Here is a 19,415-nt window from a genome sequence, read left to right on the forward strand (position 1 = left end):
CGATTAGTATGAGATATAACGTGAGTGGTAAATCCCGGTAAATGCAACGATAAAGGAAGGTAAATGACAATAACTGTGGCTTATACCGCGAATGGCAAATCTCGGTAAATCTGTCCATATAGTAGCTATGACATATAACACGACAGGTATATTTTGGTGAATGCACATTTATGCAGTCGGTAAAGGCGGGTAAATTGCCGTAACTGTGACTTATACCGCAAATGGTAAATCTCGGTAAACACACCTCTACACGAACCGGGTAAATATGGGTAAAATTAGCTCTTTGACCCCTCCCCCCTACGTAATTTCAAAACGGCTTGGGTTACGATCACCAAATTTGGAGGGGCTGATGTACTAGTAAAGTCTACATGTTGGACCATTTCAAATTGATTTGCATTGTTATGCCGATGATAACCACAATTCCAGGGCTTGTCCATTGATGGTTCCGGAGGGGGAGAGAATCTAGAGAAAACAACACGAAGTACTTTGCACCTCTTTAGGTTTATTGTAGTCGCCAAGTAAAACAGAGTTTATGGTTTTTGTGGCGTACGTCTCAATTCAAACCATTACACCGATAAAAAACAGTTTTAACTTCCTTTTTTTCTATTTGTTTTTGAGGACAATGTTACATTGCACTCAAGTTTTAGAACTTATATTAACAGTGCCACATACACAGTACGTATATACAGAAAGAAGGTTAAGATGGAGTTTTTTTTACCTCCCCGACCGAAGTCAGGTACCAATTTTTACATCTGGGTGAAGTGAGGAAGGTCGTGTAAAGCACCTTTCCCAATGGCACAACGTCGGGGGGCATGTCGCGTATCGCTCTCGGGACCTATAGATTCCAAATCGAACTCTCTACTAGTTACTCCACACGCGACGCCACTGTTGACTTCCTTCGCTACGACTAAGAACCAGTAACCGTAGCTGGCTGCTCACCACCACAGAAACATCAAAAGGAAGATGAACACAAGAGACAAACATCTCACCTGTGTCACCTATGGCTATGTCTGTGGCTGTGTAGGAAAACTGGAACCCCCTAGCCGTAATACTGTGGTCTGAGGTAAACCTCACGAGCATCTGGTTAAGTAAACTGGTAAAGTTACTTAGCGGCACTTGTCCTGTTAACCTGGAAATCGAAATAAAGCATTATTGTCTCTATTTGTGTTGCCCTAAAATATAGAAGCTTTTGATTATTGATTCTGAAGCAAGACTCATTCTCTTGATTCTTAAGCTACTCTCACTCTCAACTCTCACTCTCTGCATTATCCATACTGCTCTACTCTGGAAGAAAACTGATTGGTCCTTTAGGACGTTACCTCTTGAATGGTGTAATCCTATCACCGTCTTTGTCGTAGATTGTCAAAAAGTCGAAACCGTCCTCAAGGTGGAAGCTTTCAATAGTAAGAAGAACCATGCTTTCTTCTGTCACAGTGATCGTCCACTCATAAGTCACATCGTTGCCGTAGTCATTGGGGTAGTTCGGTGATGTCACAGTACCTCCAGGGGGAGCCGTCAGGGTACCTCCCCATTCTGCAATATCATGGTAAAAATGTATTGTAAAGTGTACCTTAGACGATCACATATACCTGCGCGATGTTGCGATGTGGACGTTCACAATATCGCGAGGATAGCGCGTTACGAATCCCTTCATCTTTCATCACACTTAATTGGTAATTGGTTTAGGCTTAGGCCTCAATTGAAAAAAAGGGCGCCTGCTGGGAAGTTCACGGCCTGGCAATTTCGGGCGTTACCCCTACTTGGCTCCGTGGAGCACCTTGTGGCTGCCGGGCAACGGTTAATTGTGACCACGACAGCCGGTAAACAGTAGGTGTCCCCCGACTTCAGAGACCGGCCGGGGCTACGTCCCAGCCGGGCACCGGGGTACGAGATATGGACCTGAGCCTTACCCTTCTTGGTATAAAATACCTTTTGGCCGAGTCGAACGTGGTGTATTAGGCTTCTGTTAAATTTCCTCAATGGGGCTCAGACGGGTAGTTTTGGGAAATGAAAAGTGTGATATGAAAGATAAGAAAAACAAAATAAAAAAAGGAAGAAAAACATTTCAACAGCATGCCTTGCCCTTGTTCATACTCATTGGTATTAACTTTACTTTTCGTATCCGCAAACAGCCCGTGCGGCGCCCGGGTAGGATGTGTGACGCAGACCCTAATGCTCTTGACACTTGCTATTTTTTTTTTAAGTTAATGCACAGCAGAATTTTTATACTGGCTATAATTCCAGACTCAAGATGCGTCGATGAGTAGATTTTGTTTAAACATGCATTTCTATACAACACGTTCAATATTCGATGTTCAATATTTTATTCGGTGCAGACTTACGTGTGTGGTTGTCGTGAAATACTTTATAGACGCTTGCCTAACAGTATAGTGTGCGTCCGTTTTTCAGGAATTCCAAAAACTGTACGCAGTGATGTGATAACAGATTTACAGTAAGTCCCCTTATGAGTACCCTTATCATGCGAAGTGTTTACTCTACATTTGTGACACACATACAGGGATGTCCATGATGTGTCCATGTGCTTGCTCTAATCTATTATCTTACCAAAGGCTGTGTCTATGTAGGAAAACTGGAACCCCGGAGCCGTGACTGCCTCGTCAGATGTAAACCTCACGAACATCATGTTAGACGTGCTGGTGATGTCATTGACTGACATTTGCCCTTTTAAGCTGGAAATAGACATAAAGCATTATTGTCTCCTATTTTTAATTTTTTTTATTTGAAGCTACTCTCACTCTTAACTCTCACTCTTTCGATCATCCAAACTTCTCTACTCATGTTGTTATACACTCCATTTGAGATGATATGTATGTTACCCTACACCATGTATATATAAATGTTCTTTTTCTGTATTGTCTTATGTGTTTGTCAGCAGGGCTAGCCATTTGTAATAGCCATACACTAGTTGGGCAGCCCTGGCTGTGTGTTCGGGACAGCCAAACAAGAAATAATTAAATAAACACTCTGGAAGAAAACTTATAAGCCGTGAAGGACATTACCTTATCAACAACTCTGAAGCACTATCACTGCTTCCATCGTAGATTTCCACGTAGTCACCATCGTCATCAAGGTGGAAGCTGTCGAAGGTGAGACGAACCATCATTCCTTCTGCCACGATGATCTTCCACACACATGTCACATCGTTGTCGTAGTCATTGGGGTAGTTAGGTGACGTCACAGTACCTCCGGGCGGAGCCGTCAGGGTACTTCTACACCCAAGGCCACTGTTCTGTGCTGTGTCAGGGGGGGATATAGAGCACCAAAGGTCAACAGCAAGACACACAAAAAACGTATATTAAAACGTGTGCCTAAAACAAGCGTAAATACGTGCAAGATGTTGTTAAACAAGCGAGGACAATGTAGCGATAGGGACGTTTGTTACATGCAGTGTGCTGCGGGTTCCTACGCCATTGTATATCATAGCATCAATGAACTAAACTCGCATATTGCAGTCACTTTATAACGAAACATGCGAAACAACGTAACGTTCATGTAACAATCCTTTATACATGTAAGTACTAAAAAACGTTAATTAACCAAACAGTTGTAAACCACAGCCTGTCCCCCCTATCCCTATGGCAAGCTGAATTGTGTTGTGTAGCCTACCTCACATCGCAATATGGTTATTCTCCACCATACTCATATATCGTTTACTAGTCATCAAAGTGCTAGTGATCTGTATCAAAGTATTGCAATATTGAAGAGCCTATGCAGGACTTGATACGGATGAAAGCCAGAACTAATGTTACATAATACAAAAGGAACAGTGATCTCGATCCAGTTTAACCCTCAGACACCCGACCTTTTTTTGTGACTAAAATGACCGAGTGGGGTCCAAACGGACCCCCAAATGTTTTGTTCATAAAATCTCAGTACCATTTCTTATCGGCGATCATTGTATATACATTGCTTCGTCAATGTAAGAGGAAGATTTTGAGATGTTAAGGTGTTGCTAATTCCAACTCATTATCATAATTTATGGAAAAGTTCAGAAGGACCACGTTTTGCACTAAACCTATTCCGACCTGATAGGGGAATTTTGAGGCCCTCAGCAACATTTATGTCTCATAACTCATGAACAGCTAGAGCTAAAGCTACGAAACTTGGTAATTTATCACAAAATATTGTTTGCAAAAGTTTTTAGTCAATAAAGTAAGCTTATCATTTTGGCGGTTGCCATGGCAACCATATTCTAACAGGCATATTTTGCCAAAATTTTACAATTTCAATTCAAACAAGGTTTTATAACTACACCTGTTTTCTGACAACAATTAAATTCTATGAAATTCAATGTAATTTTCATGACTTAAGATTTATGCTAATTTCATGACGTCATTTATGAAAATCCAAGATGGCCGCCCTGATTAGGCAAATGCCGTCATAATGTCGTCACATTACATGTTGATGACACAGAAATTTTTGTGAGGATTTAAGTTTACATTCTTATTATTGTCTGAAAGTTTGGTAGTCATACTGTAAGTGGTTAAGGAGATCGCCCCCAAAGTTTGTTTTAAAAACTGAACATTTTTGCTGGGGTCCGTTTGGACCCCAGAAGGACTGAATACAAACTTTCTTTATAATTATTGTACCAATCTTAGCGAAAACGTAGGAGGAGTTATAAGACATATTGACTGGCGTAGTCACAGAAGGATTCTTTTTTCATATAAAAAATGTTCAAATCGCACTTCAAAATGTACGCCTGGGGTCCAAATGGACCCCACTCGGGTGTTTGAGGGTTAAGCTCATTGAAGAGCTAGTGTTTTACTAGTCGGGCCAGAGAGGACAGACGCAACCCTTTTGGTAGCGTGCATGTCCGGTGGAGCGACACAGCCGGACTCGAACTCACAGCTTCCAGTTGCACGCTACCAAAGAGTCCTTACCACAGATCGGTACGTCACACAGCTCCAATCTAGTGCTGGGATCCATGGTGTAGCACCACACTCCGGATGAGCCGTCCGGATTCCGGCAGTAGTTCTCCTCCAATCCGGATGCCAGAGATGTGTGTATTGGTGACTATGGGGTGTCTGACTGCCCCAGCGCTGACACGTCTTGCCTGTTCTGGTCACAGAGACTGTTCCTATGTAGGTTGAACCATCTCCCACCTGGCAATCCTCTGGTTTGGGAATTTAAAAGAATTGACGTTCAACAAAAAGGCATGTAAAAAGGTTTCTTATTTATATTAAACTCTTCCAATATGTCAGTTGTCAATGGCAACTTCGTTGACGTCAAATTTGCGTCACATGTAATTTGGAAACCGCCATTTTTGATCGGCACTCTTATATTTTCTAGAATACATTTTAGGGGACATATCACAAAATGGACATAAATGTTCATATGACCTTTTTGGAGAAAAAAAAAAACAAGGTATTGGTGGAATTGTATCACCTGTCCAAGAAAACATAACCTGATGTCCTTTTGGAGAATATGTATTTGAAAAGTTTTAGCTAATTTGTTATGTGTTGGTACATTTTGCAGATCTTTGAATATCGTGTGGTGGACTGTTCGATTATAACAGGGCTAAGGTACTATTTGTAAAGGTTTTGGCACAGACTTTATTTTTCCATTGTGCATAAACTTAACTTTCCGATAATTTCTTGGCCCTGAAACAACCTTGACACTTGAAACCGTGTCCAGGCCGTTTTCACCGTTTTATGGGTCCGAACCTAGATATTCCCGTATATTCCCAGACATAGCCCGGACATATTGTAGAGAATGAGAAGATAGTCCACAGCAAAGGAGTGAGAACAGACACAATGTTGTCGTGACTGGAATTGATCTTTATTCGCAGTATAATCTCGCACACCTCTCTCTTCTCTGGTCAATCTGCTCTGACCCCGCTTAACATATCTTCTCTTTAGCTAACCGGCCAGGACAGGCTATTGGAAACATATGCTCATCGATCAAGTCAGGTTCTAAACATAGCTGCCCCTGCCGACGGTCTCAAGAGGGCACAAGGCAGTATTTCTCGGAAGCCCCACGTCTATGGGGGTTCTGGTCGGCAGGCAAACGTATCGCGTCATGGATTTGGTATGTTTTCATGGGAATAATCTTTATGTTACAATGTCAAATCTCACAAGTGCGCCAGGTTTCAGACATTTCCGGAAATTTGAGTTTTCGTATAGTGGTTCTTATGGTATCAATGTTCATGCACACTAACACACCATTGCTGTACTGCAGTTTGTACATGGCAGTATACATCGTACCTGTTCAGTATACGGCTATTGATTTTAAAAAAAAGTATAATGCACATGTCATCATCCACACATACCCTTGTTCGTAACTTTTGTTAGGGAATTCTAGATAGGTTTCAATATATGTATAAAGTAATTCTGCATCCATGTGCCCCATGTATCAAATGACAACATTTGTGGTGTCCAAATAAATACCATGCAAAGCCTTTTAATTGTGTACGACATTTTAGATATGCAGAATGATTTAGTAATGTACACAATGGCATTGGAGACCAACAATAAACATGTGTAAAAGAATCATAATTCCTTTTTTAAAATGTCAATCATAATTCCCTTTTTTAACATCCCCCGTGTTTCAGGAGAGCACACCTCGCACGTTAAAGATCCCATCACACTTATCAAAAAGATTAGGGGTCTTTCCCGGTGTGAGTAGCTCAAAACCTACAGTCCCATGGAGAGATTGTCTCAATTGTGGGCTGAGGTGCCATCGGAATACATGTCTGCTGTGGCCTAAATTATTTCATTCATCCATTCATTCATCCATTCATTCGTTCCATAGCCTTTTAATCAGCCGTAGGGCCATCACAACATGTTATGGTGTATCAATAGGCATTTTAATCCCCTGGCGGCATCTCCTCTCCGGGGCGTGGAAAGCCGAGTAAAGTGCCTTTCCAAAGGGCACAAGATCGGTGGCACGACAGCCGGATTCGAACGCACACCTCTCGGTGCAGATCCGAACATACTACCACGCGGTCCCACGGGACTAAATTATAGCAAGTGGCAAATCATTCGTGTATATCGTAAATAGGAGGGGCCGTTAACGGCTCCCCTGGGGAAAATTGCAAGATAATTCCATGAAAGAAGAGTTTGTACCGTTAATATGGACACATTGCTCCCTGTCTGTCAGATAGCTTGCCATCCATGTAGTTGTAGATTCACTTAAGTCATAACAGCTTAGTTTCTGGAGTAGGCCTATGTGAAGACTTACATAGTGGGATACTTATGATGCAAATTAGCAAATTTGCAAAATAAACAAGTAAAGTTTAAAAATCCACTGCATTCCATGATAGAACTTTCAAACTTTCGTGGAACTCTGGTTGTTATATATTAACCAAGCAGTACCAAATACAGAGTACTTATACATACTGAAGGTAACGATGGAGTTTTTCTTTTGCCTCCCCGACCGACGTCAGGTACCCATGAATTTTTTTACACCGTGGTGAAGTGAGGGAGATCGTGTTAAGTGCCTTTTCCCAGGACACAACGTCGGGGGCACGTCGGGTATCGAACTCGGTACCTTTAGATTTCGAGTCGAACTCTCTACCAGTTACGCCACACGCGACGCCACTGATGACTTTCTTCGTTACAACTAAGAACAAGTGCCCGTAGCTGGCTGTTCACCACCAAAAAAACATCAACAGAAAGATGAACACAAGAAACAGGCACCTCACCTGTGTCAGCTATGGCTATGTCTGTGGCTGTGCAGGAAAACCGGAACCCCCGAGCCGTGACACTGTGGTCTGAGGTAAACCTCACGAACATCTGGGTAGATGCACTGGTGATCTGAGTTGGTGGCACTTGTCCTGTGAGGCTGGAAATTGAAATAAAGCATTATTGTCTCTATTTGTGTTGCCCTCAAATATAGAAGCTCTTGATTATTGATTCTTAAGCTACTCTCACTCTCTGCATTATTTATATTTTTCTGCTCTGGAAGAAAACTGATTGGTCATTCAGGAAATTACCTGCGTAATTCTGTGATAGTATCAATGCCTCTGTCGTAGATTGTCAAAAAGTCGAAAGTGTCCTCGAGGTGAAAGTTTTCAACACTTAGAAGAACCATGCTTCCTTCTGCCACGGCGATCGTCCACTCACAAGTCACATCGTTGTCGTAGTCATCGGGGTAGTTCGGTGATGTCACAGTACCTCCAGGGGGGACCGTCAGGATACCTCCACATCCTGCAATTTCATGGTAAAAAATGTATTGTAAAGTGCAACTTAAAACCCTCAAACACCCGAGTGGGGTCCATTTGGACCAGAGGCGTACATTTTGAAGTGCCATTTGAACATTTTTGATCTGAAGATAAAATCCTTCCGTGACTTTGTCAGTCAATATGTCTTATACCTTCTCCTAAGTTTTCGCAAAGATTGGTACAATAATGTGGAAAATATAAAGAAAGTTTGTGTTCAGTCCCTCTGGGGTCCAAACGGACCCCAGCAAAAATGTGCAGTTTTTAAAACAAACTTTGGAGGCTAACTCCTTAACCACTTACCGTATGACTTCCAAACTTTCAGACAAAAAAAGAATGTTAACCTTAATCCTTAATCATCACAAAAATTTCTGTGTCATCAACATGTAATGTGACGACATTATGACGTCATTTGCCTAATCAGGGCGGCCATCTTGGATTTTGACCAATGACGTCATGAAATTAGCATAAATTATAAATTTTAAGTCATAAAAATTACATTGAATTTCCTAGAATTTAATTGTTGTCAGAAAACAGGTGTAGTTTACCAAGAAAACCCTGTTTAAATTGAAATTGTCAAATTACTTTATTGACCAAAAACTTTTTCAAACAATATTTTAGTGTAACGTTTACCTGGGATCAATTTAGCCTGCACTATGCGTATTTAAGCACTACAAAGAAAGCTTAAGGTCTTTTTGATGCATTACTCCTAGTGGGCACCCTAAAAGAGATCCGAGCCAAAAAAAATAATAAACGGCTGCACGGGCGCGTGTTTTTAGCGGTAAGAAATTCCCTTTTAGCCAGCGAAGCACATCTCATGAGTTTTTTACAGGCTTTATTTAAGAAATGCAAAATTATGGTACATTACAAATCAAAACAACAGTGCAATATAACGTTACTTATACGTGTGACAGAACATTTCTGTGGTGATTCTTAACATCACTAAGTATAGAAAACAGTCATCTTTAAAAGATCTGCAGATGTCACTTGTCTGTTTTCCCTTACATTGGTTTCTGCACCAGTTTTTGAATATGAAATATTTGGCTGTAGTAATCAATAATTTGATTGTGACATAGGTATCGGATACTTTGTATGGATTTTCTGTTTAATGAAATAGTATGCTGGTTTATAGTAGATTTATTTTGACATTACATTTAAGACAATTGGGCCAAAAGAAGTCAATGGGAAGACTAGAAAGGCCGACATTTGCTTAAGAGCAAATACAGCATATTTCAGCCATACCCCTTCCCACGCAACATTGGACTGTTCCAAATCACCCCTGCGCAAAAATGGAACATCCTCTTAACAGTACATTATCCCCCAAAGTGGACTGGTATTGTGAATTGATTCCAGGTAAAAACAGAGCTTGCTTCTATTTTTCAGAAAATGACAATAATCACACCTTTCATTCAGAAAATTTTCATCATGACTGAAAATTGTTGAATGACTTCATGTAATGTCATAAACAATTTTCAGTACGATAACTAGGTGTAAGTTTAAAAAAGTATAAGCTCCTTGTGATGTGGGTACATTTATTATTGCAGTGAACTTTTTTTATTCAAGTAGGGCATACGATTTAATAATTATCAAGCAGGTGCAGGTACTGTAGGAGCGTTTGTTTTCTTCAAGCTGTAAAACTGTTAAACTGTTTTACTTTGTATGCAATCAGCCATCGAGCCTATTCTTATTTTAGTTTAACAACTTCCTGCCAGACCCGGAAGATACGATTGAACCTTGTTCGAGGATTTATTTTCGTCTGTCTGGTCAGTCTGTTCATACCCTGGCGCTGAGAGTGTTTTATTGGGCTGAAACTCTGGCAGTTTAAAGTTACTTACAATTTCAATGTTCAAAGTTTATGTCAAACAACAACAGCACTAGGAAATGTGGCCACTATAGACAGGTGGTCACTATAGAGAAAATGCTGATCTATTGACTAGGAGCCATACGTTACACATGATTTCAGTACACTGATCATTAATCATATAAACATTGCACAGGTAAGCCAATTGTTTAGATGTACAATTAAGTTCAAATAATTCTGAAGAGAAATATTGATGAGAAAATAATCATACTCGCCACTGTCTAACTTATAATTACGTATCAAAACTAAACGCAGATTTTCTAACTAACGCACCTTTCGCCGACTTCATCAAAGGACCGCTGGCTATCAATCAAACACGGCTGTTGATTAGACTTAGAGTTTCAAACAGTCATGTGCTGTGTGCCAGTTGACAGCGAACTTCATGCTACGTGTTGTTACCTGCATGTATGCAGGTATGGTTTTGATGCTGGTGGGAACTTTTCGGTAGCCGGGGATGTAGGGCGTTGTATCTCGTGAACAGATGGTGCGAGCACGACGATTTTTGGTACGTGGGTTGGGGGTGGTAGCCTAACACTCAGGTTTGATTTTGGGCCTCCTGGCGTTTGAACTTGACATTGCAGGTGGCATTTTTGGTGTTTTGGGGGCACTTTTGGCGCTGTGTGTCCCGAACGATACGCGCGATTGCGACGATTTTTGGTGCATGGGTGGGGGGTTGTTACCTGTTGCCTAGGATTGACTTTGGGCCTTGTCGCGTTTGAACTTGACCCGGCAGGTCGAATTTTGTGTCCGAGAGGGGTGTTTCCGGAGTTATATCTTCTGAACGGCTGGTGCTGGCGCGATGATATTTGGCACATGTGTCGGCGGTGGCTGAATAATGCTCAATTTTGATTTTGGCGCCCTTGGTGCTTGAACTTGACATTTTAGGTTACCTTTTGTGCGGGCACGGGGCGTGCGCTGTATCTCCGGAACGCAAGGTACCATTGTGTTGCTATTTGGTACGTGAGTTGTTTGTGGTGTCCTGGTGGTCAGGTTTGATTTTGGGCCTCCTAGTGCTTGAACTTGATACTGTATAGGTTGATCCTGTTTTTGTGTGGTTGGGGCATCCTCCCAATATCTGCTTGGTTTTAAAAACAGATTATGGTTGGGTGCAGAACCATCATCTGGCCTGGGCCACCTTCAATGTATCAGGTTACTTAGTGGCACTGACAGTTTGCCAGATGACGGGAGTGTGCCAGATTATATATCTGTTGGTCAGGTATAATTGGAGTTTGCTTATTACTCTTTGTGGTGTTTCTAGAGCTGTATAGTACTGAGTTTTAAGTTTCGGTACAAGTTCCTTTACCCTGTTGGCAATCATGGTTGAACTTGAACTTAAACAGAAGAAGATGCAATTTTCTAATGTGGAGGAGAACTGTATAGAGTGTGGGCATAAGAGAAAGGTATGTGTATGATTTGTCCTGTGTTTCTTTTTGTTTCTTTGGTAATGCCATTTCCATACTGTATACAGGTAATTTGTTGTTTTGGGCTAGTCATATTCGCTTGGTTTTTGGGCCTGCTTAATCTATGGTACAGGCAGGGTTAAGTGGTGGAGGCTTAGCTTTGTTCTGTTTTAAATTCAGTATCGTTGGTTGCATTTTGTCGCGGCAAATATATGATGAAATTCCCCTTCTAAGCAACTGCTCATTGGTTTGCGGGGATGTTTGCTGGGTGTTTGCTCTGACTACAACAGCTTCTGAACTTTTCAAAGCTTCCATTGCCAGTAGTCTGTGTAACACAAACTCCGCTGTCCAGGGCTGTAACTGGCCCCTCCCCGCGGGCCGGCGGATGTTTGGCGGGCTGCTATAAGCGAGATTTAATCAGGCTACATTGCCAGCAGCTTGCCATCTATAAATGGGATTGACAAGGACATTTTTCATAGTAAATTATGCTGTTAAATTTGGCTTAGATACTACAGGAGATTTAGGTTTGGGTTGGATGGATTGAATGAAAATATCATACCACCCTGGGGACTAACTGTTGCTGCTGCATGGGGGCTACCACTATTCATATTGTCTAATGTCTATGGAACTACAGATAAAAGTATCATTGGTCAAATTATGTAAGTAACATTCCGATGTCAAGTGAATAACACCCCAGAAATAAATCTTTAATGAATATCATTGGAAGAACACAAACCAAGGAGACTTAGCAGCTGCATTAGGTCAGTACATTGAAATAGGAAGATATTAGTATATCATGTGACAGAGTAACTACATGTGCATGGGCCATCTGAGACAAAAAAAAGGTAGCGTCTCAACAACTTCAAAGTACTGTGGTTGGTTACATACTTAAGAAATCCAAAATAAGTAATGTTCATCCATGTCCAAACTTACAAATTCAGAAAATGGAATTTCAGAGTCAGACTTTTGCATGGTGCACAACCAACACGGTAAAAAGCTCATTTTTCCAACCACGTACCACAGACAAAAAGGCAAAAATACCCAATAGGTCTACAGAAACCCAATACATTTCATGCAGGCCTGAGGTCTACGAACTCTTGTTTTACATTGCTTGGACCTTCTTTCCTACAGCGGTGCTTCTACAAAATATTTAGACTGTAACACTGAGTCCCACATGTTTTATAGAATAGAATTTGACGCAGAACAGCGTTTTTTGCTGGGTATTTTTCTTGAAACATGTCCGTGGGAATATCAGCGAGGCGGCGACGTAGGGATATCAGACCGTCAACAAAAGTCGCACGGCGGCTAACGGCGCAGCGAAGATACTAGCGCTATAAATAAGCGCTTCAACTAAGGATGGCAACCCGTACAATATTTTTGTATACTGTTGAGCTAAGTAAAGTTTGTTGTTTATGAGGTTTTAGTTGTCTTTGAAGCTTTGACCCGAAATATTTTAAAGTCAAACTGCTGAAGAGAAGTAAGTGACTGCTACGATTATCGTAGATATGGCCCTAAAAAAACTGATAAAAGAAGCCTTCTCAATAGTCTAAAATGCAAGAGCTTCCGGGGGGCTTCGCCCACCTGGGTCCCCCCCACAGTGGCCCTGCCCCTGGACCCCGCCAGGGACATTCGGCGGCCCCCGGACCCGTCCGACGCTTTGAAAAAATCCTGGAGAGAAGTCTGTACGGCCTGAGTCTTCAAGTTAACGTATTGTGTGGTCCCGCTTATGAATATTAATTAGCCTTCGCTTTCCTCTTCGCTGATTGGCTGAACCATTAATTGGATTAACTCTTCCTGCCGGCTAGACGCAGGTGCAGATGTCGGCTCTGTGGGGTGAACGTCCGAAAGGTCATGGCATGGAGAACGAAAGAAAACCAATTTCCCCTAAAAAAAGTGCTGTAATTAAGCCTTTTACAGTACTTTATGCCAAAAATTTTACTTGGATCATTTTACCAACTATCTTATGCCTATCTATACCAAATGTTACTCATACCAGGGTACAGGGGTGCAAAATATACCGTAATAAGACCGTCAACAACAGTCGCACGGAGCTAACAGCGCAGCGAAAATACCATCGCTAGCGTTTCAACTTCGGATAACAAGTTATAAGTACTGTTGAACTCAGTAACGTTAAAGTTTGTTTTTAGTTGCCTTTGACGGATTGACCTGAAATAGTGTTACGCTAAACTTCTGAAGAGAAGTTAAGTGACTGCTGCGATCATAGATATGCCCCTAAGAACTGATACAATATAAAGCCTTCTGAATAGTCTAAAATGCGAGAGCCTTAGGCGGGCTTCGCTCCCCCTGGCGGGAACACTGCTATATACGGGATCATGAGGCCCCACTTATGAATATTAATTAGCCTTTGGCCTCCTCTTCGCTGATTGGCTAGGTCTTTGATTCAATTAACTCTCCGGCTGACGCGCACAGGTGTGGCTCTGTGCGGGGTCACGGAAGGTCACGTCAGGAGGCCAAAAGAAAACAGATTTCCCCTCAGAAAAGGGCCAAAATTAATCATTTTAAAGTTTTTATGTCAAAATTTTACTTGAATCTTGTTACCAAGTATCTAATGCATATCTATACCAAATTTCAGGTCATTTAATTGTAATACCAGGGTACAGGAGCCAAAAGTGTCATTTTTTGGTCAAAAATTGGCCAAAAATCGCAAAAATAAGCATTTTGTTGCACTGTACACCAAAAGTGTTATTGAATTTATATGAAGGGATTATGAAGGCACATCTGTGTCAAATTTCAGCTCATTCGGTTGCAATACCAAGGTACAGGAGCCAAAAGTGTCCTTTTTTGGTCAAAAATTGGTAAAAAAATCGCAAAAATAAGCATTTTGTTGTACTGTACACCAAAAGTGTTATCGAATTTATAAGGGGGCATTAGCAAGGCACATCTCTGTCAAATTTCAGCTCATTTGGTTGTAATACCAGGGTACAGGGGCCAAAATATACAGGTTTGGTCTAAAATTGACCAAAAAATCTCAATAAAATCATTTTAGAGGCAGATATGAAAAAACTGAGAAAAAAGCATCAAGGTATTGGCCCATTCTACCCCTGTGCCAAATTTCAGGTCATTCGGTCCAGGAACGGCGGAGATGAATCACTTTGAAGATTTGACAGGAGAAAGAAGAAAGAAAGAAAGAAAGAAACATTACGAATACAATATATTTCACCATACTATGTATGGCTGAAATATAAAAAAAAACCTCAGCAATGCGACCTTAGGAGCTAAAAGACGATGTGCGTTTGAAACTAGAAAAAATTTAACTATCACGTGTGCTTACCTTGCTCGGCACCGGTCAAACTGGCGAAGACCACCACAAGGAAAAGGACCAGTCGTAAAACAGCCATGTTCTTCAAGCCTGTTTTCCAACAAAGTAACACCGGTGCAGAAATGCTGCAAAGCTGTGCTCTTCCCGTGCCAACCTCCCACGGGAATTTTTGGACGGTACTCTAGTTATTGGTAGTACCACTTATAGATTTAGCTGTCTGTATTTTCAGAAGCGTCGACAAAAAGTATCTAAAGACTAAAAACAGTCTCTGTCCAATTTGAGGGTCTGACAATCTATGCAAAGCTGACTTGTTCACTGTGCCAGAGCTAAAGAAATTAAGACTGTCCACAATTCGGACTGCGTCAGTTGTAAGGGCGAAGGCACGGAGATAAAAGTATCGTCTGATTAGAAAAGAGAGGGCGAAACCATTGCAACGACGGGTGGTGAACAAGTCTAAAGTAGGCAAGCTGAAACAGACTGAGAAAACTTCATTTTCAAGGTTTCCTTGAGACACATGTCCTGTTCGTCCATTCTAACTAAAGCAGCAGAAATGTAACTAATAATCTTGATTCAAATACTATAAAGTCAATTGTCTTTAACACCCCTAAAGAGAAATAGCGCACTCCAAGGACACCGCTTTTTGCTGCTATAATTATAACCCAATGATGGGGAAATGAAAATTTAAATATTAATGTAATTAATTATCAACCGGTAGTATTTGATGCTCGTTCCAGTCATCAAGGTCTGAAAACGATTTTTTGGTAGATTTTATGGGAAGCTTTAAAACTATGCTCAGAAAAAAAACCCTAATGGTGCAAAGAATTCACCGGAGAAGTTAGCCATGGTAGTACAGTAGAAGCCAGTTAATTGCACAACGGATTCAAACACACTTCTGTTAACTGCACGGAATCCCAAAATCCAAAACCGGTGACGTCCAGCTAGATAACTTTATTATAGCATTATTGCACAAGACGGATAAATTTTGAAATATATAATATTTTACTGTGCAATCAAGCGTAGTCTACTGTAAAGAGAAACAGCCAAACATGGATAACTCATGTGGTCGGTGAGTCGCCATTTTTTCACGACTTTCACTACTTTTCAAGAACCGATTGAGGAGTCTGGCTGAGAGTATCGTGTTGCTATATGGTAACGCTACAGTGATGTACACGCTAGATAATTCATGAAATATTCAAAGCTTGACTCCACACCTGCCGTTAACTATATAAGTCTTAATTTTCAGAATGTTGGTATTTCTTTATTGGAATGACGGGTCCCTCTAAATGGGCAGGGGATATAATTAGCTGAAGGGAAACATTTTATGACGGTTCCGCCATCGTTGGAAGAACTCCTGCACACGGAGGTGTCATCCTGATCAAACCATCCGGTTCTGATACCCCCCCCCCCCCAGGCCGTGATATCGTCTGCATTATAGCTTGTGGTTTGTTTATTCTAAAAAAAAAATACACATAGTTATACCTTACTCAAAACGATGTTGCTTTGGTTAGCTGCTTCGCTGGACAGAAAACATGTCAACATGGCGAAATAAAACTCGGAATGCAACTAACAGGTCCGACTGGTCGTCTCAGTAGCATGGGGCCCCCTTTCAAGGCCACGATGCCGCCTGCACCATAGTAGGTGACTTGTTTGAATACCTTCTTTAGAAAATGTAAAATACATCATGATAGTTATTCTTTTCATTTTGTAAAAGTGATGCGGCTTACACTAGTGGCGCCGCTGGATAAAAAGTAATAACAACATGATGCAAAACATTTTGGAATACAACAAATATGTCCGGTTGGCCGTCTCTCTAGCGTCGATATATATATGCTCAGTGCTGCTTTCTGTAACTTTCTCGTGTTGTAAACTATCAACAGACACAACATTTAAGTCACCGGTGAAGGGATGGCTGCCTAATGTCAGTTAACCCTACTTAAGTAAGATGACCAAGACAGTTTTGTAAATCTTAAACATATCGCAAAACACACTCAAACACACACACACACACACACACACACACTTACACACACACATACAGTACGCCATGCGCACATAGACATACGTCACGGGGCGAGAATTTATCCCGGTACAGATGGGTCTACAGTGTCACGGCGGTCCGTTTTTTGCTTTATCCATGTTCTTTTTTACTAATTTTTGTGTGTCTGTAAATACGCATATCTGTGTATCTAAATGTGTGTAATCATTACAGGTTTGATCGGAAGAGGCGTCTACTATCATCACTCTCGTTAAAGCCTAATGCATATCCCCCAAATATCTGTTTGGAGATTCTCCAATGAGGAGTTTGGTTCATGTTTATGACCCATTTGGGTGTGGCCATCTTAGAGATAACTTTATTTAATGGACCCGTTATTCAGCCAGAGAGACCAGAAAAGCAATAGTCTTATGAACACAACTCTGCTATCCATCAACCCCTCCAGCACCCACCTCCCCTAACCACCCCCACTCCATGATTTTCTGTTTTTCTGACGTCCCTAGACAAACATTTAAAACTTGGGCAGCATTTTTAAAACAGGTCAGATAGAAAGCTAAAAAAACATTGAACAATGGTAACGTTTGTTACAGTCACCTCTATGGTAACGCTACAACGATATACACGCAAGATAATTCATGAAATATTCAAGGCTTGACTCTACACCTGCCGATAACGGTATAAGTCTTAGTTTACAGAATGTTGGTATTTCTTTATTGGAATGACGGGTCCCTTTAAATGAGCAGGGGATATAATTAGCTGAAGGGAAACATTTTATGACGGTTCCGCTATCGTTGGAATGACTCATGTACACGGAGGTGTCATCCTGATCAAACCATTCGGTTCTGATAACAACCCACCACCAGACCCCCTCCCCCAGTCCGTGATATAGTCTGCATTATAGCTTGTGGTTTGTTTATTCTGAAAAAAAAAATACACATAGTTATACCTTACTCAAAGCGATGTTCGCTGCGTCGCTGGACAGAAACACATGACAACATGGCGAAATAAAACTCGGAATGCAACTAACAGGTCCGACTGGTCGTCTCAGTAGCATGGGCCCCCTTTCAAGGCCACGATGCCGCCTGCACGGTAGTAGGTGACTTGTTTGGATACCTTTTTATAGAAAATGTAAATAACATTATGAGAGTTATTCTTTTGTGAAAGTGATGCAGCTTACATTAGTGGCTCCGCTGGACAGAAAGGAATAACAACCTGATGCAAAACATTTTGGAATACAACAAATATGTCCGGTTGGCCGTCTCTCCGGCGTCGATATATATATGCTCAGTGCTGCTTTCTGTAACTTTCTCGTGTTGTAAACTATCAACAGACACAAAAGTTAAGTCACCGGTGAAGGGATGTTTGCCTAATGTCAGTTAAATCTATTTACATATAAGTAATATCAACAAGACAGTTTTGTAAACCTTATAAATATCGCAAAACACACTCACCCATGCACACACACACACTGACACGCACACTCACACACGCTCTCTCTCTCACACACACACATCCAATATTTGGTAGGTAGGTGTATGGCGTTTTTGTGCAGAATTATATTCGTAAAGTCAAGACTTTACGAATATAATTTCGTAAAGTCAAGACTTAACGAAGTTTTAAAACACACATTAAAATGCGCGTTCACACTTGTCCATATTAAAAAAAAAAATTCAAATGCGTATGACGTCTGTATGGATGTATTATCTTTTATTATTCCCAGGCCCCTCAGGTAGCTGAATAAATAGGAGAAATTGGAGAAAAAGAGATACATAAAATGTCAGACAGTCATATTTTTGCACCTGGACTTGCTGTAGTGTTAATTTTTATTTGGTAGGTATGTGTATGGCGTATTTTGATTTTCTGTGTGAATTTCAGCCTTGTAGCTGTTTGCTGTGGATCAGCAGGAGTGTTTGTTTTGTGGGTGTTCGTGTGTTCGGCAAATGTTTTAGGAAGTGTGTTCCGATGTTTTAGGATGTGTTGCGATGAGATTTGTAACGTGATTAGGTGTTATGAGCGTGAAGGGCTTTATGCACTTTTGGCCTCCTTGGTGGATGGCGATTGTGTTTTATGATTGATTGTGTTTTATTTTTATGTTGTATGTAAAGTTGTGTGAAGTAGCTTAGGATGGATTGCTATCTTTTTTGTTGTGCTAGACAGTTCTTATGCTATTAGTTACTTTTAGTTTGCGCCACTTAGTGGCTAGTATTGGAATTGCAGGGGCATTGTTGATGAAATGTTGCGAGGAGAATAACTCAAGAAAGGAAAACATGCATTGTCCTGATATTTGGCATGTCAGTAGCTAAGCTGAAGAAGTACGCACACTCACTCACTTAAATATAAATTATGCAAAGTAGGAGGAGATGCGATTTATTATTGAGCATATTTTATCATGGTAGTTGTTGTAATGTATTTCTTGTCTCTGATATGATGTTAGCCTTTAACATCAGGACAACGTGTGACAAGGTTGAGCCCCCAAACATTTAATGTTGGAGCTGCAGGAGCATTTTTGTCAATACATTCCAATGAGAATGTGAGAGGAAAGGAACGATAGATTGGCAAAATCTAAGGCATACAGCTAGCTTACGCAGATATATACCGAATGATATGCATGTATGGTAATGAGTATATTGTAGAGAGGCATGAAAGTGAGGATATGAGACTGAATAAGCATGCATTTGTTAGGTCACCCTCTGAGGCATTAC

The 19,415-nt window shown here is 41.0% G+C and overlaps 1 protein-coding gene across 1 annotated transcript; it reads right to left on the reverse strand.

Moving 5' to 3' along the window:
* Positions 1–1,315: 1,315 nt before the first annotated feature.
* On the reverse strand, positions 1,316–7,794 carry LOC118403471 (deleted in malignant brain tumors 1 protein-like). The gene is given in 6 exon segments (XM_035802194.1): positions 1,316–1,533; positions 2,566–2,690; positions 3,021–3,255; positions 4,902–4,998; positions 5,001–5,134; positions 7,664–7,794. Coding segments are annotated over 6 exon segments (900 nt in total). The 5' UTR covers positions 7,755–7,794.
* Between the last annotated feature and the right edge of the window lie 11,621 nt (positions 7,795–19,415).

This window comes from Branchiostoma floridae, chromosome 16 (genome assembly GCF_000003815.2).
Source record: "Branchiostoma floridae strain S238N-H82 chromosome 16, Bfl_VNyyK, whole genome shotgun sequence".
NCBI classification, from domain to species: Eukaryota; Metazoa; Chordata; class Leptocardii; order Amphioxiformes; family Branchiostomatidae; genus Branchiostoma; species Branchiostoma floridae.